General features: G+C 63.4%; 2 protein-coding genes across 2 annotated transcripts; both read right to left on the bottom strand.

Moving 5' to 3' along the window:
• Positions 1-1,929: 1,929 nt before the first annotated feature.
• On the bottom strand, positions 1,930-4,607 carry WDR55 (WD repeat domain 55). Its single transcript, XM_054168632.1, has 8 exons — positions 4,581-4,607; positions 4,349-4,491; positions 4,133-4,233; positions 3,967-4,054; positions 3,644-3,823; positions 3,430-3,529; positions 3,180-3,349; positions 1,930-2,271 (listed from the first exon to the last, which is right to left on the bottom strand). The coding sequence occupies exons 1-8, from the start codon at positions 4,605-4,607 to the stop codon at positions 1,956-1,958; spliced, it is 1,125 nt and encodes a 374-aa protein (XP_054024607.1). The 3' UTR covers positions 1,930-1,955.
• A 1,624-nt stretch (positions 4,608-6,231) lies between these two features.
• Positions 6,232-21,367, bottom strand: IK (IK cytokine). Its single transcript, XM_054168493.1, has 20 exons — positions 21,304-21,367; positions 20,711-20,777; positions 20,432-20,524; positions 19,718-19,777; positions 18,483-18,650; positions 18,284-18,398; positions 17,473-17,543; positions 17,344-17,390; positions 15,285-15,448; positions 13,429-13,537; positions 12,790-12,829; positions 11,613-11,754; positions 10,960-10,978; positions 10,323-10,400; positions 10,002-10,083; positions 9,442-9,499; positions 8,564-8,652; positions 7,841-7,949; positions 6,792-6,826; positions 6,232-6,464 (listed from the first exon to the last, which is right to left on the bottom strand). Exons 1-20 carry the CDS (start codon positions 21,317-21,319, stop codon positions 6,437-6,439), a joined length of 1,590 nt encoding a protein of 529 aa, XP_054024468.1. The 5' UTR covers positions 21,320-21,367; the 3' UTR covers positions 6,232-6,436.
• Between the last annotated feature and the right edge of the window lie 110 nt (positions 21,368-21,477).

The raw sequence follows: 21,477 nt of genomic DNA, 5'->3' as shown, positions 1-21,477 counted from the left end.
CATCAAATCACAGAATAGTTTGGTTGGAAGGGACCTTCAGAGCTCATCCAGTCCAACCCCTGCAGCCAGCAGGGACGTCTCCAGCTGGAGCAGGCTGCTCAGAGCCCCAGCCAACCTGACCTGCAGTGGTGCCAGAGATGGGGCAGCTCCACCTCTGGGCAGCCTGGCCCAGGCTCTCCCCACCCTCAGTGTCAAACATTTCTCCCTTCTCTCCAGTCTGAGTCTCCCTCTCAGAGTTCTAAAGCATTTCCCCTTGTCCTGTCACCACAGGCCCTGCTCCAAACTCTCCCCAGCTTTCTGCTCAACCCCTTGGGCCACTGCAAGGCCACCAGATGGTCTCTCTGGAGCCTTCTCCTCTCCAGGCTGAACCCCAACTCTCCCAGCCTGGCCTCACAGCAGAGGGCTTCCAGCCCTGCCAGCATTGCTGTGGCCTCCTCTGGCCCTGCTCCAGCAGGTCCCTGTCTGAGGACTCCAGAGCTGGTTCCAGCATTCCAGGCACTGGGCACATCTGGCTCTCCAGCGCAGGGCACTGCCTCCAGGTGATGGGCCAGGGCACTGCCAGGGTGCAGATGTTCCCTTCCTGGCAGGGGAAGGTGGTGCTGGTTCCCTGCCCTCATCTACGCTGCCTGCAGCTTCCTGAGGCGGCCAAGCACCCTGTGCAGGAGGGTGCAGTCAGTGCCTGCAGCTCTGCCCCTGGCCACACTGGCTGTCCCTGTCCCAGCCCAGGTCCCTTCTAACACCGGCTGCAGGTCAGGACAGCCAGGCACAGGGTGCCCTCTGCACTGCCAACCCTGTGTCCCCCAGCACCGTGTGCCAGGGGTGCCAAACCACGGGCAAGAGGCACTGGGAAGTGAAAGGCACTGGGTTTATTTGCAGTAGAGCCGATGGCTAATTAATGAACAAGTTTTTAATGGGCAGTGGGGGCCAGGGAGGCCTCCAGGAAAGGGATGGACCTGATTGCCCAGGCCAGGCCCCCCCATGGCATACCCACCCTCCTCCAAGAAACCCCTGCCCCTCACCCCTTCCCAGGCCCCCCCAAATGCACCAGCAAACCCCAGCGAGGGCCAACCCCCACCCTGGGGTACCAGGGATCCCCAATCCCCTATCAAAGCCCCTCCCCCCCCCCCCCCCCCCCCATCCATCAGGGATCCTCACTCATGACACCTCCCACCCCTGTCCCAAACCCTTCCACCAGAGACCCCTGTCCCCCTAAGTCATTCCCCCCACCCCTGGATACCCCCCTGCCCCCACCACACCAGGGACCCTCAGCCATGACTCCAACACCCCCAAATAGACCCCACAGCTGCATCCTCCCACCTCTGGACACCTAAGACCCCCCCCCCCCCAGTCTCTCACCAGTGATCCCCAGTATCTCCTTCCCAGAGGTGAGCCCCGGACCCCCTCCCCCCCCCTCCTCCACTACAGTCCCTGGCCATGTTCTCCCACCCCTGACACCGCCCCCCCCCCAATACCAGAGCCCCTCAGTCACACCCCACAGCCACTCCCTAGGGCCCTTCGGCCAAATCCCCATACCAGAGGAGTGGCCCTGAAGCCCCCCATGCCAGCACCCCTCAGTCACATCCCACCCCACCCCCGCCCCGCTCCTCTCCCCAAGGACCCTCAAACCAAATCCTCACTCCTTTGACCCCCAACCTCCCGCCCCTCCCCACACGTCCCTCCCATGTCAGGGACCCCCTACCCTGGGCTGGGTCACCCCAACCTCCCCCGCTTCCCGGGGCCACCCCAAGGCTCCCTCGCGGGCGCCCCACAGGCGCTGCCCCCGGGGCTGTCCTGTTCCTTTAAGCAGCCGCCTGCGCCCCCGGAGTGGCAGCGCCAGCAGCCAGTCAGGCTCCGGGGCTGGTGCCAGCGCTGCCCAATCAGGCTCTGGCCCGCGGAGCAGAGCCCCACCCCGGAAGCTGCGCTCTGAGGGAAGGTCGCGGCCGGGCGCCGCTCCCTCAGTCGCTGTCGTCGCTGTCGCTGCCCGCAGCCGCCTCCGGCTCGGCCTCATCCCGCAGATCGGCGAAGAAGTCCTCGCCGCTGCCCACCGCCTTGCCACTGAGGGCCCGCAGCGGGACCCCCTTCTTCTTCTTCTTGCGGTAGTCGTCCACCACCATCCCCCCCAGGGCCGAGACGTCCCAAAACTTCACCTTCTGGTCGTGGGCGCAGCTGGCCAGGAGCTGCCCGCCCGGCGCCACCGCCAGCTGCTCGATGGGCTCGCCCAGGTGCTGCCCCACGCAGCCCAGCACACGGTTCGGCAGCACGTTCACCGCCCTGCGACGGGACAAGGGCAGCACAGCTGCTCCGGCGTCCGACCGGAGACTGAGCTGGAAGGGACCTTAAAGCTCTCTCAGCAGGGACAGCTGGGACCAGAGCAGGCTGCTCGGAGCCACAGACAGCCTGACCTGCCGTGGTGCCAGCCACGGGGCAGCTCCCACCTCTCCGGGCAGCCCGGGCCAGGCTCTCCCCACCCTCAGTGTCAACCATTTCTCCCTTCTCTCCAGTCTAAGTCCCCCTCATGAGTTCAAACCATCCCCCCTTGGCCCACCCTGCTGAAAACTCTGTCCCCAGCTTCCTGCTCGGCCCCTGGAAGCACTGAAAAGGCCAGCAGGAGGCCGGTTTTAGTTTCAAACCATCATCCCTTGTCCTACCACTACACTCCCTGCTAAGTCCCTCCCCAGCTTTCCTCTAGGCCCTCTCTAAGCACTGCAAGGCCACCAGAAGGTCTCCCTGGAGCCTTCTTTATCCTGGACTGAACAAGCCCAACTCTCTCAGCCTGGCTTCACTTCCAGCCCTGCCAGCATTGCTGTGGCTTCTGTCCCTGCTCTACCAGGTCCTTGTCTGTGCTGAGGCCTCCAGAGCTGCCCCAGCACTGCAGGGGAGGTCTCAGCAGAGCATAGCAGAGGGGCAAAATGCCCTCCCTGCCCCTGCTGCCCACACTGCTGGGGATCAGCTCAGGGCTGGGCTGGCAAACACCCACTGCTGGCTCACCTCCAGCACCCCCAAGTCCTTCTCCCCAGGGCTGCTCTCCAGCCCTTTATTGCTACCTGGGGTTGCCCCCAGCCCTGGTGCAGGACCTTGCAACTGGCCTTGTTGAAGCTGGGCACCATTCCCCCACACCTTGCGCATAACCCAGGCAGATCTCATCCCAGGCCCTCCCCATCTCACCCCGTGGCCCTGACCTGATGACTCCATCCAGGGAGCCCACGCAGACGATGCTGTCCGTGATGGGCACCATGCAGTCCACGGACTCGGCCCTGAGCGCGAAGCGGTCGCTGGCGGCCCCGAAGCCATCCCAGTTGAAGAGGTAGATGGTGCCCTCGCTGGAGCCACAGGCCACCTTCCTGCCCCGCTGGGCGGCGTGCGGCACAGTGAGGCAGGGCAGGAAGCCCCGGGCCCCGAGAGGCAGCTGGGGCAGGGCCTGCCACTCACCTTCAGCAGCACCACAGAGGTCAGGTCCCCGTTCTGGGGCTCCGAGAGCAGCTCAAAGCGTCTCCTCTTCACGTTGAAGACGCCCAGGGTGCCGTCACCGCTGTGGAAGGCGGAAGGGGCGCGTCACGAAGGGGGAAGAATGGTGCAGGACACTTCCCCAAGCCCTAAAGAGGGCTCAGGGGAGCTGCCCCCAGTGCCACGGAGCCGCCGGTACCTGGCGGTCAGCAGGATCTTCCCGGTGCCATCCACAGCCATGGCGCTGATGTACTCCTCCTGCTGCTGGGCTTCCAGGATGGCGTCTCCCTTCCGCAGGTCCCACACCTTCAGCCCCCCGTTGTCATCGCCCGTGGCAAAGACGTGGGGGTCGATGGGCAGCACGCAGTTGAGGGCCGAGCTGTGGAGACCCCAGCCCCACACCGGAACTCTCGCAGTCACCACCTCCAGAGCCTGGAGGACAACGTTCTGCCTCCCCGGGGGAGGGAAGGGGCCTCTGGCCCACCGGTGAGTGCCAGGGACAAGTCCCCACCCTAGACCTACCTGTGGGCCTTGGGGAAGCGCGTTTCCAGCCGTCCCTCCTCCACCGTCAGGAGATGGATGGACTTGTCCTTGGAGACGGTGAAAAGCTCTGGAGAGGAGCCTCAGCACCCCCAGCCCCGTTGTCCCCCGCCGCGCCCCGGTGCCACCCCACGCTCCCCACACTCACTCTGCCCGTCCTGCGAGAAGGCTACGTCCCGGCACGACTTGAGGTGATGCCCCGACGACCAGAGCTGCCGGTTCTCCCCCTCGGTGCAGGAGTACGAGTACCTGCCGGCTCCAGGTCAGCCTCACCCGGGGGGATGGGGAGCCCCGGCGGGCGGTGCCCGGGGGGGGTCCCACACCCGGGACACCCCCCTCCCCTCCCAATCCCGGCCCCACTCACAGGTAAACATCGCCGTCCACGTCCCCCGCTGCCAGCAGCGGGCGGGCTGGGTGCAGGGCGATGGCGTTGGCCGTAGCCTCGAAGCAGATGTCCTCGGGGGTGTCGCGAACCCGGGGCTCCCTCGTCGCTGGTTCCGAGGATTCCTGGAGAAGAATGGGGCCGGTGGGAGCGGGGCCGGTGGGAGCGGGGCCGGGGGGAGCGGCGGGGCCGCGCTGCCCCCACGCGTGCTCACCTCCTCCGCCGCCGCCATGGCAGCCATGCTCGCTCCGCGTGACCCCGCCCCCTAATTTCAATATGCACGTATTATTTGCATGGCCACGCCTCCGCACTCATAGTCCCGCCCCCGCCCGGCGCCCCCTGGCGGCTCCGTCGCGGCGGGGGCGTCGCGGCTCTTCGAGCCCCTCGCACCCTGATTTGCGATTCCCACCGGTTCCCACCGGCCCCAAAACGGTCCCCGGGGCTCGTCCTTGCCCCCTCATTTCTTTCCTCCTGGTTTTCCACACGCGGGAGCCCACACGAGCTCCTGACATTACCCCACGGGAACACCGATGCCTCCTCCCTCCCAGCACGGGGGGCTGCCAGCGAGCAGCCTGGCACTGGCAGAGCAGCTTAAGGTCCGGCACAGGGCCACCAGCAAGGTCCCTGTCTGGGTCCAGAGGGGCTGCTCCATCTCCTTCCTCTGGCCGTGCACCCTGGGGCTGAGCACTCCCCGGTGCTGGCAGGGATGAGTACTGCTCCCACCTCTCCCCCAGCCCCCGCCGCAGGGCAGGCATCTCATGGGATAGGCTGGGATGGAAACAACCTTAAAGCTCATCCAGTCCACCCCCCTGCAGCCAGCAGGGACAGCTGCAACGAGAGCAGGATGCTCAGAGCTCCAAACAACCTCACCTGGAATAGTTCTGAGGAGCCTGGACCAGGGTCTCAGCACCTTCCCAGTGCACAATTTTTTCCTTCTAACATGTATCTCCCTCTTTCAGTTTCAAACCATCACTCCTTGTCCTGTCACTACACTTCCTGAGAAGAGACCCTCCCCAGCTTTCTTCTAGGCCCTTTAAACACTGCAAGGCCCCCAGGAGGGGCCCCTGGAGCCTTGCCTTCTCCAGGCTGCACAACCCCAACCCTCTCAGCCTGGCCTCACAGCAGAGGGCTTCCAGCCCTGCCAGCATTGCTGTGGCCTCCTCTGGCCCTGCTCCACCAGGTCCCTGTCTGTGCTGAGGACTTCAGAGCTGCCCCAGCACTGCAGGGGAGGTCTCAGCAGAGCACAGCAGAGGGGCAGAATCCCCTCCCTGCCCCTGCTGGGGATCAGCCCAGGCTAGGGCTGGGCTGGCAGTGTCAGCTTTGCACCCCCAAGTCCTTCTCCCCAGGGCTGCTCTCCAGCCCTTCATCCCCAGGCTGGATTGCTCCCAGGAGTTGCCCCAGCCCAGTTGCAGGACCATGGCCATGTAGAACCTCATGGGTTCACCTCTCCAGCCTGTCCAGATGCCTCTGCTGCCATCTCTTCCCTTCAGCACATCAACTGCACCACACAGCTTGGTGTCAACAGCAACTTTGCTGAAGGTGCCTCCAGCCCCTGTCACCAACAGAGGTGTGAAGCACCACTGGGGCCCACTCCTGCTGTCCCTTCCTTCAGGCTGTCCCCACACAGGGGTCCCCTTTTTTCCCCACAGACTGAGGCAGGAGCTGCTCAGCTTGGGTATTTCCCTCAACCAGCCTTGTTTGCTAATTCTGCCCAGGGCTGGGCAGGAGGTGCCTGTCCCCCACCCCAGAAGGCTCCCCCAGTAAACAGCCTCAGCTGGGGCTGGCCCTGTGAGGGCCTAATGGGCCCCCTGCTGCCCTGACCCCAGCCCATGCCTGGTCCCTAGCCCCACACCCAGAGCCTCATGCAGAGTTTATTCACTTTTATTACAGCTAAAACATTTATACAGCAGGGAGGGGAGTGGGGGCTCAGCACAGCCCCACAGCACAAGGCTGGCAGGGGACACAGCTGGCCCAGCCCAGAGCAGAAAAGTGTGGACAGGGAGAGCAAACCAGCAAGCTCCAGGAGGACAGCACCCAGCGAGCCAGGAGCTGCAGGAGATGCTGCAGGCTTCAGTACTTGGGACGCTTCACCTCCACCCTGGAGGAGACAGAGAGGCAGGAGGGTGGTGAGGACAGATGGCAGGCAGCTCCATCCCCCTCCCACCCAGGGCACAGCATAAAGAGCCACAGATTCACCCCACAGAATGGTTAAGGGGTCCCCATGAGCTCCTTGGGTCAAGGAAGAGCTGCAAGTGTCTGCTCCCAGCCCAGCACCCACCCCTGGCCCAGGGCAGAGCTGCCCTGAACCCAAACGTTCTCTGCTCCCCTTCCATGCCCAGACCCCTTGGGGAGGTCTCTGCCCAGCTGCAGCCCCTGTGTGAGGTGGCAGGGGACAGCCAGGCCCAGGAGCAGAAGCTTCACTCACCCATCAGCCTCCAGCTTCTTCCTCTTCTCGATGATCTGCAGAGAAAGCACAAAGTCCCCTTCAGTCTCAGGGCAGCTGCTGCCCACAGCGGGCAAGATACAGCTGGGGAGAGCTGTGCCCAGCCCAGAGCAAGCTGAGGTGAGCCCCAAGTCAGGAGAAGCTTGGTCTGTTCCCCCTTTCCTCTAGCCACCAAAGGCCCTTCTCACCTTCCCCATGCCTATCCCATACTGTTGGGATGCTCCTGCCAGCTCACCCTGCCAGGACAGGCCCCAGCTCTGGCAGTTAGAGCAGAGGGAGCCACCACACATGCCCTGTCCCCTCCAACCCCCCCTCTGGATGGCCCTGAGCTGTCCTTTTTGAACAGACACATCTGCTGCAGAGCCTGGAGCAGAAAGCCTCCAGCAGCAGGATGGCTTCCAGAGCTCCAAAAGCAGCTCCAGATGCTGCCACAGGCCTGGAGCCCCCAGATATTTAACAGCTTCTGGAGAACCTTCCCCACTGCACAGCACAGCAGCAGAGCCCAGGGCAGCAAAGGGCAGGAGGCGGAGGGAGCCCAGACCAGGGCAGCAAAGGGCAGGAGGTGGAGGGAGCCCAGACCAGAGCAGCAAAGGGCAGGAGGTGGTAGGGGCTGTGCTGGACTGCCCGGGCCGCCGGCCGCTCCTCCTCCCCGGCCCCGGGGCCGCCGGCCGCTCCTCCTCCCCGCCCCGGGGCCGCCGCCGGCCGCTCCTCCTCCCCGCCCCCGGGGCCGCCGCCGGCCGCTCCTCCTCCCCGGCCCCGGGGCCGCCGCCGGCCGCTCCTCCTCCCCGGCCCCGGGGCCGCCGCCGGCCGCTCCTCCTCCCCGGCCCCGGGGCCGCCGCCGGCCGCTCCTCCTCCCCGGCCCCGGGGCCGCCGCCGGCCGCTCCTCCTCCCCGCCCCCGGGGCCGCCGCCGGCCGCTCCTCCTCCCCGCCCCCGGGGCCGCCGCCGGCCGCTCCTCCTCCCCGCCCCCGGGGCCGCCGCCGGCCGCTCCTCCTCCCCGCCCCCCGGCCGCCGGCCGCTGCTGTGCCCTCACCGCGCTGATCTTCTTCCACTGCCGGTCCAGCTCGGCCTTGTCGTTGGTCTCCTTGAAGCGCCGCGTTTTGCGTCCCTCTGACATCTTGATCCCGTACTGGAAGGCTGCCCTGGGGAAGGAGACAGAGCTCGAGGAGCCACCGGGCACAGGGAGCCTCCACTTTGCCTTGAACTCCCTCAGGCCCCAGCTTTGGCCATCCCCACCCAGAACCACAGCATGGGCTGGGCTGGAAGGGACCTTCAAGATCACCCAGCTCCAAGCCCCTGCCATGGGCAGGGACACCTCCCACCAGCCCAGGCTGCTCAGGGCCTCATCCAGCCTGGCCTGGAACACCTCCAGGCAGGAGGCAGCCACAGCCTCCCTGGGCAACCTGTGCCAGGCTCTCCCCAGCCTCACTGTGCAGAACTTCCTCCTGATGTCCAACCCAAATCTGCCCTCTCCCAGCTCAAAGCCATTGTCCCTGGTCCTGGCACTCCCAGCCCTTGTCCAAAGTCCCTCCCCAGCTCTCCTGGAGCCCTTCAGGCACTGGAAGGCTGCTCTGAGGTCTCCCTGGAGCCTTCTCTTCTCCAGGCTGAACAGCCCCAACTCTCCCAGCCTGTGCCCACAGGGGAGGCTCTCCAGGCTCTGCTCATCTTGGTGGCCTCCTCTGGCCCCTCTCCAGCAGCTCCAGGTCCTCCTGGTGCTGTGGGCTCCTCGCCCAGCCCTCCCCAGGGCTGCACTCACTTGGGCAGAGCCTCTTTGTTGTTCATGTACTCGCTGTACTCCTCTTGCGTGTCGAAGTCCCAGCGCCCCAGGGGCCCTTTCTTGTTGCCCTGCAGAGGAAGGAGGACTCAGAGCAGCTCCTCAGCTGACGCTGCCCAGGGCTTCTAACGCAGCCCCAGGGACCCAGGCAAGACCTCCACCAGCCCCAGTTCAATGGCCTTGTGTGCCCAGAGTGGCCTTGGCTCCAGGATCATAGAGTCATAGAACTGTCATGGTTGGAAGGGACCTCAAGGACCATCCAGTTCCAAACCCCACCATGGCAGGGGGCGGTTTGGAACCCCCAACCTGCCCCCAAACCCCAACCTGCCACTACAGCAGGTTGCTCACAGGCACACCCAGCCTGGCTTTCAAAACCTCCAGGGATGAGGCTGCCACCACCTCCCTGGGCAACCTGTGCCAGTGTCTCACCACCCTCATGGGGAACTTCCTGATATCCAATCTAACTCTCCCCTCCTCTAGCATGGATCCATCCCCTCAGTCCTATCACTCCCTGACACCCTAAAAAGTCCCTTCCCAGCTTTCTTGTAGCCCCCTGCAGATACTGGAAGGCCACAAGAAGGTCTCCTGGGAGCCTTCTCCTCTCCAGCTCTCTCTGTCTCCATAGCAGAAGAGCCCCAGGCAGGAGATTCAGTGGGCAGGGAGCTCAGACGGATCAGGACACATGCCCAGCACCTCCTGCTCAACTCCCAGCACCCCATTTGCTCCCTAGACCACAGATGCCACTCAGAGGCAGGCACACAGCAGAGCAGCAATCCCTCAACACCCAACCCTGGGGCACTCAACCCCTCTGCTCCTCTGCCATGGGTTCCTCTCTGCCTGCTGTGCTGCTGACACCACACCTGGTCCATCTTGCTGTAGTCCACCTCTTCATCGCTGTCCACAGCCATGTCATCCATCCTGGCCAGCAAAGAAAAGATCAGGAGTGGGTCCACAGGGCATGGATCAGGACCCTGGAGCCATCTCTAGAGGCCTCAGAGTGAGACCTCAGCTCCTGGCCCTCAGAGCAGCCCCTGCAGCTGCAGCCCCTGCAGGTGAGCTGTGCCACAGGGGCACCCAAAAGCTCCTCAGGTGGCTCTGCACCACAAGCTCTTCTGCCAAGGAACCACGCTGCAGCCACAGCTTGAGGACATCAATCACAGGGCACCCAGCAGGCTCCCACCCACCTCCACCTCTCCTGGCACCCTGGGGCAGCAGAGCCAGGTGGTCACTGCCAGCAGGAAAGGCCAAGGTCTGCCAGAGCCAGGGCCCTGGGGAGCACTTTAACAGCAGTGGAAGCCCAGGCAAGACCAGGCCTGCTCCTCCCAGGGAGTAAGGGGGATGCTGCCCAAGCCCTGGCAGGCACAGCCCAGCAGCCCCTCGTGCCCCCTGCCCCCAGCCCAGCCGCTGGCAGCTTCCTTACGTGGCAGGGTAGCACTCGGCGTAGCTGTTGGACATGCCAAAGAAGTCCCCCAGCTGCTTCTTGTCTTCTGGCTTCTTCAGGGTGGCACTGGTCAAGGAAAGCTCCACCAGGTGGCCTTGCAGCTGAGGCCTGAGCCACCTCCTGCCTTACCACCAGCGAGCAGGAGGCCACAGAGCTCCCGTCCGGTGCAGGAGTAGCAAGGTCTGGCTGGCATTGGTCTGCCACAGGAGAGCCACCCCCAGGGAAGGAAGGATGGACAAGCACATGGCCCTGCTTGGGCAGGGGAAGCCTGTCCCAGGCTGGGGGACAGTAAAGGATATGCCTCTGGTCCTTCCCAGCCAGCAGCTCCAGCAAACTTCTCGTTGATGGACTTGATGAGCTCCTTGGCTGAGCCAGGCCCTGGAGCAGAGAGCAGCAGGGGGAGGGTTGGGGGAGGAGAAGCTCACCACAGCGCAGCTGGGGCTGGGCAGAGCCCTCCTGCACACAGTGACTGGCATGGGGGCACAGGAAGAGGGCAGGCTGCAGGTGAGGGAGGAGCCAGGGCCACAGCCAGCAGCAGCAAACCAGTCTGAGAACAGGCAGGGATGGGCTGCTCCCTGGAGACCCCAACCCAGCTCACAGCCAGCAGAGGGTTGCTGGAGCTGCTCTGCTGACAGGGAAGGATCTGCACCCCCAAACCCTCATGGCAGCAGTGCCCTCCCCACATCACCTCTGTGACAGCAGAGCTCAGCCAGGCCAGCAGCCAGACCCCCCTCTGGCCCCCAGCCAGACCTCCAGCCTCTCCCATGCCTCCACCACACCTCCAACCCTCCCCAGCACCCCTCTACCCTCCCCCCACAGCCCCATCCATTCCCCTTCACCCTCCCCCATGCTCCTCCAGCCTCACTCTCACCCCCAAACCCTCACCCACACTCCTCCACCACCATCCTCCCCCACGCCCCCACCCCTGCCACCTCACCTTTGTCAATGTCTGTGGGCTACAAAGAAGAGGGAGAGACACCAAGTCAGCCAGGAGAGCTGAGAGCTGGCAGGGGGCAGCTGCACAGCTGGCAGCTCCCCTGGGAGACTCTTGGTGGCAAGCACAAGGAGCTGCTGCCCAGCGGTGGCCCTGCCCTCTGTGCTGGAGGGCCAGACCCCCCCAGCCCCTGGCTGGACAGAGCTCAGCAGGAGCTGAACCCTGGCCTGTAGGGGAGCACAACCAGGGTGACCCCACAGCGGCACTGCCCCAAGGGCATAGTCACAGGTGGCAGCAGGGTGGAAGGGACCTTCTGAGGTCACCTTAGAACCACCGAATGCTCTGGGCTGGAAGGGACCTCCGAAGCTCACCCAGTCCCAACCCCCTGCACCCAGCAGGGACATCCTCCACCACAGCAGCTTGCCCAGAGCCCTGTCCAGCCTCACCTGGAACAGCTCCAGGGATGAGTTCCCAAGCACCTCCCTGGGCAACCTGTGCCAGCCTTGCCCAACCCTCCCCAGGCAGCAGGGGCAGCTCCAGCGAGAGCAGGCTGCCCAGGGCCGCATGCAGGCTGCTCCCCAGCACCTGCAGGGCCGGGGCCTCCAGCCCACCCCCGAGCACCGCCAGCAGCCTGCCAGCCCGGGGCTGGGGCTCACCTCATCGTCAGCCTTGGGCTTCTCAAAGTAGCTGTGCCTCTTCTTCTCCTCCTCGCGCTCGCGCTCCCGGTACCGCTCCCGCTCCTTCTCCCGCGGCACCTTGGCAGCGGAGGGCACGTAGTCCCCGATGTCCTCGAAGATGCTGCCAGGAGAGACAGAGCCTGCAGCCAGGCTGCTGCCCGAGCAGAGCAGAGCCCACCAGCTGCAGCCTGCTGAGGGAGGAACGCAGCAACCACGAGCAAGCCCCGAGGGCACCTCCGGCTCCCGCGCGGGGCGAGAGGAAGGGACCCCAGGTTGCACCGAGGGAGGTTCAGGCTGGGTACCAGCGAACTGTCTTCACCAAAAGGGTCATCAGGAACTGGCCCAGGCTGCCCAGGGAGCTGCTGAAGTCACCACCTCTGGAGGTGGTCAGAAAACCTCTGGATGAGGAGGTCAGGGACATGATCTAAGAGCTGTTTGTGTACAGGGAGGTCAGAGAAGCACAGCAGGGCAGGGGCTGGAAGGGAGCTCTGGAGGTCATCCAGGCCAGCCCCCTGCCCAGGCAGGGGCACCCAGAGAGGGTCACACAGGAACACATCCAGGGGGGTCTGGAATCTCTCCAGAGACTCCACCACCTCTGTGGGCAGCCTGCTCCAGGGCTCCAGCACCCTTCCATTACAGAAGCAACTCCTCATCTTCAGATGAGCTTCTGATGGTCCAGCCTGTGCCCACTGCCCCTTGGGCTGGCACTGGGCACCACTGAACAGAGCCTGGCCCCATCCTCCTGCCACCCACCCTTTGAGCATTGATCAGGTATCCCCCAGGCTCCTCTTCTCTAGGCCAAGCAGCCCCAAGCCCCTCAGCCTCTCCTCAGCACAGAGAAGTTAGGTCATTGTTGGACTCAATCATCTCAAGGTCTCTTCCAACCAGGAGATTCTGTGCTGTGCAAATCCTGTGGTGATCTGGCAGAGCCATCACTGCATTCCTGCTCTCTCCTGCAGCCCAGACCTGCTGCTTGTGCTCCAGGACAAGAGAGCCCTTGCCTGCCTCAAGCCTACAATCAGACCCAGACCTTGTCTCCAAAGCACAGGTGCCAAGAGGCAGCTCTCTCCAAAGCACTGAACCCAGCACTGAGTCTAGAAGATGTTCCTTAGGTCACAGCTGTGACCCCACAGCCTGTGAGCAAGGAGCCACTTACTTCATATCAGCTTCAGGAGGCTTCTTCTCATCCAGCTTCCCTGCAGGGACAGCAGAGCAGTGAGAGACACATTCCCACCCTGCACTGTGCCCTGGCCCCAGCAGTGGGACTGGAGGAGGGTCTGGCTTCTTCTTGGGCACCTCAGGAAGCCTTTCTGTTCCCCACCCCACCAGGGGACATGTCCCCAAGGACAGTGGGCCCTGCCCACGACTGGGAGAGCTGCAGGCACAGACCAGGACCTGCAGGACATGGTGCTTGGGGACCTACAGGGAGCTGCTGGCCTCTGAGTCCCCCACCTCCTGCTCCCACCCTTAGGGCAAACCCAAATAGCTCTCAAAGAACCATGGAATGGGCTGGGTGGGAAGGGACCTTGAAGCTCATTTCACCTCCCACCCCCTGTCATGGGCAGGGACAACCCCCTCCAGCCCAGGCTGCTCAGGGCCTCATCCAGCCTGGCCTGGAACACCTCCAGGCAGGAGGCAGCCACAGCCTCCCTGGGCAGCCTGTGCCAGCATCTCCCCACCCTCACTACCAAGAATTTCTTCCTCACCTCCAGCCTCAATCTCCCCTCTCCCAGCTCAAAGCCACACCTTGAGGCTATGCTTCAAGCTCTCCCACTCAGCTCCCTCCAGCTCCTACCTTTGTCTTTCTTCTTGAGCTTCTTGTTGCGGGTCCCCTGCCGGAGGTAGGAGAGGATCTGGGTCAGCTTGCTGATGACGATGTCGTTGGTGGTCAGCGTGGTCTGAGCCTGCAAGGACATCAGCACCACAGCTCACACCATGTTAGGGGTTGGAAGGGACCTCTGGAAATACTCCAGTCCAACCCCCCTGCCAGAGCAGGAGCAGAGAATCCAGCACAGGGCACACAGGAACAGATCCAGACAGGGCTGGGAAGGCTCCAGAGGAGACTCCACAACCCCTCTGGGCAGCCTGCTCCAGGCCTCTGGGAGCCTCACAGTGAAGAAGTTCCTCCTCCTGTTGAGGTGGAAACTCCTGTGCTGGAGTTTCCATCCATTGTCCCTTGGCCTATCCCAGGGTGCAGTGAGCAGAGGCTGTCCCTGAACCTTCCTTCCTGACCTCCAGGCCTCAGCTATTGATAGACATTGATTAGACCCCTGCTCAGCCTTCTCCTCTCCAGACTGAACAGCCCCAGGGCTCTCAGCCTCTCCTCCCCAGGCAGTGCTGCAGTCCCTTCAGCATCCTTGTAGCCCCCCCTTGGACTCTCTCCAGCAGATCCCTGTCCCTCTTGAACTGGGGAGCCCAGAGCTGGATCCAATATTCTAGGTGAGGTCTCAGCAGGGCAGAGTAGAGGGGGAGGAGATCCTCCCTGGCTCTGCTGGCCACACTCCTCTGAATGCAGCCCAGGACCCCACTGGCCTCCTTGGCCCCCAGGGCACATTGCTGTCCCATGCAGAACTTGCTGCCCACCAGCACTCCCAGGTCCTTTGGGTCCAACCTCCTTTGCCAGAGCAGGACCACATCATCTAGCACAGGTCACACAGGGTCTTGAAAGCCTCCAGAGAAGACTCCACAACCTCTCTGGGCAGCCTGCTCCAGGGCCCTGTCACCCTTACAGTCAAGAAGTTTTCCCTCATGCTGGAGGTGAAACTTCCTGTGCGGTAGTTTCTATCCACTGCCTCTTGTGCTCTCCCAGGGCACAAGTGAGCAGAGGCAGAACCTGTCCCTGTCCCTCCCTGCAGCCTCCATCCCCTGGTGCTCTCCCAGGGCACAAGTGAGCAGAGGCAGAACCTGTCCCTGTCCCTCCCTGCAGCCTCTATCCCCTGGTGCTATCCCAGGGCACAAGGGAGCAGAGGCAGAACCTGTCCCTGTCCCTCCCTGCAGCCTCCATCCCCTGGTGCTATCCCAGGGCACAAGGGAGCAGAGGCAGAACCTGTCCCTGTCCCTCCCTGCAGCCTCCATCCATCCCCTGCCCCTGGTGCTATCCCAGGGCACAAGTGAGCAGAGCCAGATCCTGTCCCTGTCCCTCCCTGCAGCCTCCATCCCCTGGTGCTCTCCCAGGGCACAAGTGAGCAGAGCCAGAACCTGTCCCTGTCCCTCCCTGCAGCCTCCATCCCCTGGTGCTCTCCCAGGGCACAAGTGAGCAGAGCCAGAACCTGTCCCTGTCCCTCCCTGCAGCCTCCATCCCCTGGTGCTATCCCAGGGCACAAGTGAGCAGAGCCAGAACCTGTCCCTGTCCCTCCCTGTAGCCTCCATCCCCTGGTGCTACCCCGGGGAGGCTCAGCCTCAGGAGGCCGGGGGGGGGCGGAGCTGCCGGGGGGGGCGGAGCTGCCGGGGGGGGCGGAGCTGCCGGGGGGGGCGGAGCTGCCGGGGGGGCGGAGCTGCCGGGGGGGGCGGAGCTGCCGGGGGGGGCGGAGCTGCCGGGGGGGGCGGAGCTGCCGGGGGGGGCGGAGCTGCCGGGGCTGGGTGGGACAGGGCAGCCCGAGGGGCGGCACCGGGGGCGGCGCCGGGGGCGGCGCCGGGGGCGGCGCCGGGTACCTCCATGGTGGGGCAGTCGGCCTTGCTGCGGATGAGGGTGGTGGGGATGTCGGTGTCCGCGTACTCGTCGTCCAGGTCCACCACGTAGGCCATCCTGCCCGGCAGGAACAGCTCGTTGCGCTCGTAGGCCTTGCTCTTGAACAGGATGCGGTAGATGTTGCGCCCTGGGGACAGGGGCAGGGCAGCTCAGAGCTGGACAGGAGGCTGCTCTGACAGCACAGAAAGTCCTCACCAGGAGAGGATCAGAATTGTCAGGGCTGGAAGGGAGCTCAAGGCTCAGCCAGTCCCAACCCCCCTGCCATGGGCAGGGACACCTCACACCACAGCAGGTTGCTCACAGCCACATCCAGCCTGGCTGCAAACACCTCCAGGCAGGAGGCTGCCACCACCTCCCTGGGCAGCCTGTGCCAGGCTCTCACCACCCTCATGGGGAACAACTTCTTCCTCACATCCAATCTCAATCTCCCCACTTCTACTTTTGCTCCATCCCCCCCAGTCCTATCCCTCCCTGACACCCTACAAAGTCCCTCCCCAGCTTTCTTGGAGCCCCCTGCAGACACTGCAAGGCCACAAGAAGGTCTCCCTGGAGCCTTCTCCTCTCCAGCCTGCACAACCCCAACTCTCTCAGTCTGTCTCCAGAGCAGAGCAGCTCCAGCCCTCTGCTCATCCTCCTGGCCCTTCTCTGGACACCTTCCAGCACCTCCAGATCCTTCCTGGCACAGAGGCTCCAGACCTGGCCCCAGAGCTCCAGCTGTGGTCTCAGCAGAGTGGAGCAGAGGGGCAGAATCCCCTCCCTCCCCTGCTGGCCACACTTCTCTTGCTGCAGCCCAGGCTCTGCTTGGCTCTCTGGGCTGCAAGTGCTCCCTGCTGGCTCCTGCTGAGCTTCTCCTCCCCCAGCCCCCCCAAGGCCTTTCCTCCAGGGCTGCTCTCCAGCCAAACCCAGGCCACCTGGGTGAGACCCAGGAATCCTAACTGCTAGCCAAAGAGAACAGATTAGCCCTTGGGTGATTCCTTTGGCATTAAATCCTTCCACTACTCTTCCTGACTGGTGCTTTGTATGTGACAAGCAAGGAAACAAAAGTCCCAAGGGCCTGCAGTTCTGATGAGTGTCATCTTCAACAGCCAGCTCCCAAGGCTGCCTGCTTGGTGACAAAACTTCATCCCCTGGAGGGGAGATGCTGAGCAGGGAAGAAATTGCCCTGGAACAGTTTCCTCCAACAGTAGCTGGCTTTGGACTTGGGGCTGTCTGCAGCAGGGAAAGCTGTGTGCATTTTGGGGTGTGAAGTTCAGGGAGGGTTTAGCTGTGCTCTGGGCAGCCTGTCCCTGCTGCCTGCAGGGGGCTTGGACCAGATGACCTTTGGAGGTCCCTTCCCAGTCAAACTGCTCTGTGATTCTGTGACAAAGCTGCTCCCAGCACCAGGCCACAGCCACCCCTGCAGCAGGCTGGGCTGAGGGCACCTTGCCCTAGGGGGTGCTTGGGGATGTGGTTTAGGGGTGAGGCTTGCAGAGCAGGGTCAGCAGTTGGGCTTGCAGATCCCCAAGGACCTTTTCCAACCTGAAGGTTGCTGTGATCTTGCTTGGAGCTGATGCTCTCCAAGGTCCCTTCCAAACCCCCCCCCCTGTGCTGGGACTTTGAAAGCTCCTCCAGTCCAACCCCTCTGCAGCCAGCTACAGAAGGGTGTTCAGAGCTGCAAACCTCACCTGCAATGGTTCCAGCCATGGGGCATCTCCCACCTCTCTGGATAAGGTTTGGCACTGAGGGTGGGGAGAGCCTCTCTCCCTTCTCTGCACTCTGAATCTCCCTTTCTCAGTTCAAACCACCTCCTCTTGTCCTGTCACAACAGGCCCAGCTCAGAGCTGTCCCCAGCTTCCTGACTGGCTCCTGAAAGGCCACCTGCAGATCTCCCCACACCCATGTTTCCTCCAGCCCTTAGGATGCCTACACTACAGACTCTCCCTCTCCAGTGCCTAAAGGGTCTCATTCCTCCAGGAGCCCTCCAGGCTTTGTCCCTGGAGGCCCCACAGGAGGTGGGGAGCAGCCATGGCCACTGAGCCTCACCCAGCCGAGTCTTGAACTCAATTTTGTTCTCAGGATCTTCATCCTTCCTGGAGGGAAAGAGAAAGGGTTTGTCAGGAGATGCCTGCTCTGTGTGCTCCTCCCAGCACAACCCAGTCCTCACCTACTCACTTGGTTTCCTTCTGGGGCTTCTCCATCATTTCTTCCTCCTCCTTCTCCTTGCTGGCAATCTCAGCTCGGACCTGGCCACAGAACAAACTCCAACCCTCAGAGACCAGCCCCAGCCTCTGCTGCCCACCAGAACCACCTCCTGCAGCTCCCCAGCCCTCCAGCAATCCTTTCCAGAGAGAAATCCACAGCTTCACAGAGTGCATCTGGTTGGAAGGCACCCTCCAAAGGTCACCTTGTCCCACCCCCCGCCTGCAGGCAGCAGGGACCCCTCCAGCCAGAGCAGGCTGCACAGGGACACATCCAGGCTGATCTTGAATGGCTCCAGGGATGGAGCCTCAACCACAGCCCTGGGCAGCCTGTTCCATCATCTCCCCACCCTCACTCTCAACAACTTCTTCCTCATCTCCACTTATCAATCTCCCCTCTGCCACCTCAAAGCCATTCCCCTCCATCCTGGCACTCCCAGCCCTTGTCCAAAGCCCCTCCCCAGCTCTCCTGGAGCCCCTTCAGGCACTGGAAGGCTGCTCTGAGGTCTGCCTGGAACCTTCTCCAGGCTGCACAGCCCCAACTCTCCCAGCCTGTCCCCACAGCAGAGGTTCTCCAACCCTCTGATCATCTTTGTGGCCTATGTCTGGACACAGCCCTGCAGATGAGGTCTCCCCAGAGCAGAGGGGCAGGATTCCCTCTCTCTCCATCTCTAGCAAGGGGCACTGGCAGCCCAGAAGGCCAATGGCTGCCGCTTCTCCCCCACGCTTGAAGCACCCCAGGTGCCCACGGGGCAGGGCAGCAGCAGGGTGCCATCTGTGCCCACCTTCTGCAGCAGGGCAAAATCCAGCCCCTTCACCAAGTGAGTGTGCTCCATGTCACCACCCAAGAACTTGGACTCCTGGATCAGCTGCCTCCTCTTCTCTGCCGCCGATTTGTCCCTGCCGGGCACAGAGGGAGGTCAGGGGCGGGCCAGGGGCCGTCCCCGGGGCGGGGCGGGGCGGGCCGGGGCGGGGCTGACTCACGCCTCGGCTGTGGGCCCCACGGCTCGGTAGTTGGCCGTGGTGCTGATCAGTTCTGTCTCCTCGTAGTCCTTGTTGACGCCATCCCTCCTCTCCTTGGCTCTGTCCCGGTACTTCTCGGCCAGCTCCCTCTCGCGTTCGATCTCCTGCTGCCGCAGCTTGGCGTAGTAGCTGCCGGGGGGGGAGCAGAGCAAAGCCTCAGGGGACAGCCACAGGGCCCCCAGACCTGCCCCTGCTGCTCCCAGACCTGCCCCTGCTGCCCCCAGACCTGCCCCTGCTGCCCCCAGACCTGCCCCTGCTGCCCCCAGACCTGCCCCTGCTGCTCCCAGACCTGCCCCTGCTGCCCCCAGACCTCCCCTTCCCCAGGAACGTCCTCTAGGACGGGACACAGCCAAGGATGTTGTGTCCCTGCCTAAGGGACACCTCCTTGTATGCAGAGGGTTGGAGCACCTCCTGTGGGGACAGGCTGAGGGAGTTGGGGCTGTGCAGCCTGGAGAAGGCTCCAGGGAGACCTTAGAGCTGCATTTCAGTATCTGCAGGGGCTCCAGGAGAGCTGGGGAGGGACAAGGGCTGGGAGTGCCAGGACAAGGGACAATGGCTTAGAGCTGGGAGAGGGGAGACTGAGGCTGGAGATGAGGAAGGAACTGTTGGCAGTGAGGCTGTGGAGACACTGGCACAGGCTGCCCAGGGAGGCTGTGGCTGCCTCTTGCCTGGAAGTGTTCCAGGCCAGGCTGGATGAGGCCCTGAGCAGCCTGGGCTGGTGGGAGGTGTCCCTGCCCATGGCAGGCAGGTGGCACTGGATAATCTCTAAGGTCCCTTCCAACCCAAGCCATTCTCTAAGCATTTGGAGGACACAGGCCAAGGTGAAGCTGCTGCCCTGGGGCTGAAGAGGAGCTCAGTTTGTCCTTCCAATGCAAAGGGGTCAGTGCAGCCCTGCTGAGCACACAGCTCCCAAAGACACAGGCACCAGTGCAGATGTCCCACTCCTGCCCTGCTCCACCAGACCCCTGTAGAGCCTCTGCTGCTCCTTCCAGAGGCAAAGCCTCCCCTGAGTCCTGCTGCCTCCCTCCCACATCTGCTCCCACAAGCAGTCACAGCCACCCAGCCCGAGCTCCTCTCACTCTGCTTGGTTCCAGAGCCCCCAAAGCACTCAGGGTCCTCTTTAGCAGCCCAGCAGCTTCCAGGGGAGGAATGTGCTGTGTGAAGTCAAATCCTGACACCTGACTTCCCCCTCCTACCTTTTCTTCTTCCTCCTGCGAGCTGCTGGATCCTCATCTTCATTGTACTCCCTGGGCATCCTGGAAAGAGGGCAAGAAACCAGAAGTAGAGGCTGCAGCAGCCACAGCAGGTGGGCCCAGCACAGCCTCATTTCACCCCAGTTCCACTCTGTCAGAGCAATAATTTTCACAGCCACATAACTAAGTCTGGCACCTTCCAGCCATCCAGGACCAGCTCTGCTGTGCCCAGCAGTCCTGACCTACCTGGTTCTGCCCCTGCCACCCACGTGGACCCCAGCTCAAAGCAAGGCTGAGCTCCCTGGCTGCCCACTCAGAGACAAAGCTTCTTTTGCCCAGGCAAGCAGTGGCAGAACAAGAGGACACAGTCTCAAGCTGTGCAGAGGAAGTTCAGGTTCAAAGTGAGGAGAAAGTTCTTCACAGAAAGAGAGATTGGCCATTGGGATGTGCTGCCCAGGGAGGTGGTGGAGTCCCCATCCCTGGAGGTGTTCAAGAGGGGACTGGATGTGGCACTTGGTGCCATGGATTAATTGTCAGGAGGTGTTAGGTGATGGGTTGGATTTGGTGATCTCTGAGGTCTTTTCCAGCATGGTTGATTCTGTGATTCTGTGACTCTTAGATGGGGCAGAGGAGGGGGCAGAGGAGGGGCAGACTGAGCCCAGAGAGGAAAGCAGGCACCACTCTGTCCTACAGCCCTGGGACCCAGGCCCCACTCACTCATGGTGGCGAGACTTGGATGGTGGTGCAGATGCAGGAGCAGCTCGTGGGGTCATGAGCAGTTTTCTGAAGTCTTCATTGGTCAGCTTGGACCTGCAAGGAAGAGAGAAATCAGAACATCATCAGCCAAGCAGCTCTGGCAGCCTGATGGCTTCTGAGGCAGCCCTGGGTGACAGAGCTGGACATGGGGAGCTCCAAGGATTCACTGCACCAGTTACTGCCAGCCTCTACTGGAGAAGCAGCCTTGGCCCCAGGGGCCTGCCCCAGTGTGATACTCACTGGTGGAATGAGTGGGAGTCGTCCACATCGTGGCCATCGGGGGCCAGGGGGTTGGAGAAAGGTTCATCTATGGGAGAAAAGAAAGCACTCAGAGTCTGCCTGCGTGGCTTCACGCAGCTCCTCAGTCCTCCCCACCCCTGCCAGCTGAACAGCCTCCCAGCACTCACCCAGCACCACCTCACTGCTCTCCCGCGGGCCACCCCGGAGCACCACCCCGGGACATCAGAGCACCACAGAACGGTTCGGGTTGGAAGGGGCCTTAAAGCTCATCCCCCAGCCCCCCGCCGTGGGAGCACCTCCCACCGGAGCAGGCTGCTCACGGCCCAGTCCGGCCTGGTCTCAAGCACTACGGCTCCCCAGACTGGCGCAGTGCCCCTTCCCCAGCGGGGCTGTTCCTCTCGCCAGGCCGGGATGTGCCTGTACCCCGCCGGGGCCCGCCCCGCTCCCTAGGCGCCCCAGGCCCCGACTGGGCCTTCACCAGCCCCGCCCCCAAGCGGGCCGCGTCCAGAGTCCCCCACTCCAGGGGCGGTCTCCCCGGCCCGCGGGCTGTCCCAGAGCCCCGCGGTGCCCCGCGCCTGCCCAGCTCCGCTCACTGTCGCGTTCCGGCATGGTTGCGCCACCGCCGACCCGACCGGACCGCTCCGCTCCGCTGCGCTGCCTTCCGCCGCTGCTCTTCCCAGCAACCCCCGCGCCCGGCAGGCCCGCCCCCGCTCCGCTCGTATTGGTCGGCTCCGGGGAGGCCACGCCGCGACTGGCGGAGGCCGCTC

The sequence above is a fragment of the Dryobates pubescens genome, chromosome 16 (assembly GCF_014839835.1).
Source record: "Dryobates pubescens isolate bDryPub1 chromosome 16, bDryPub1.pri, whole genome shotgun sequence".
Classification (NCBI taxonomy): Eukaryota; Metazoa; Chordata; class Aves; order Piciformes; family Picidae; genus Dryobates; species Dryobates pubescens.
This window is presented reverse-complemented; position numbering and strand designations above follow the sequence as displayed.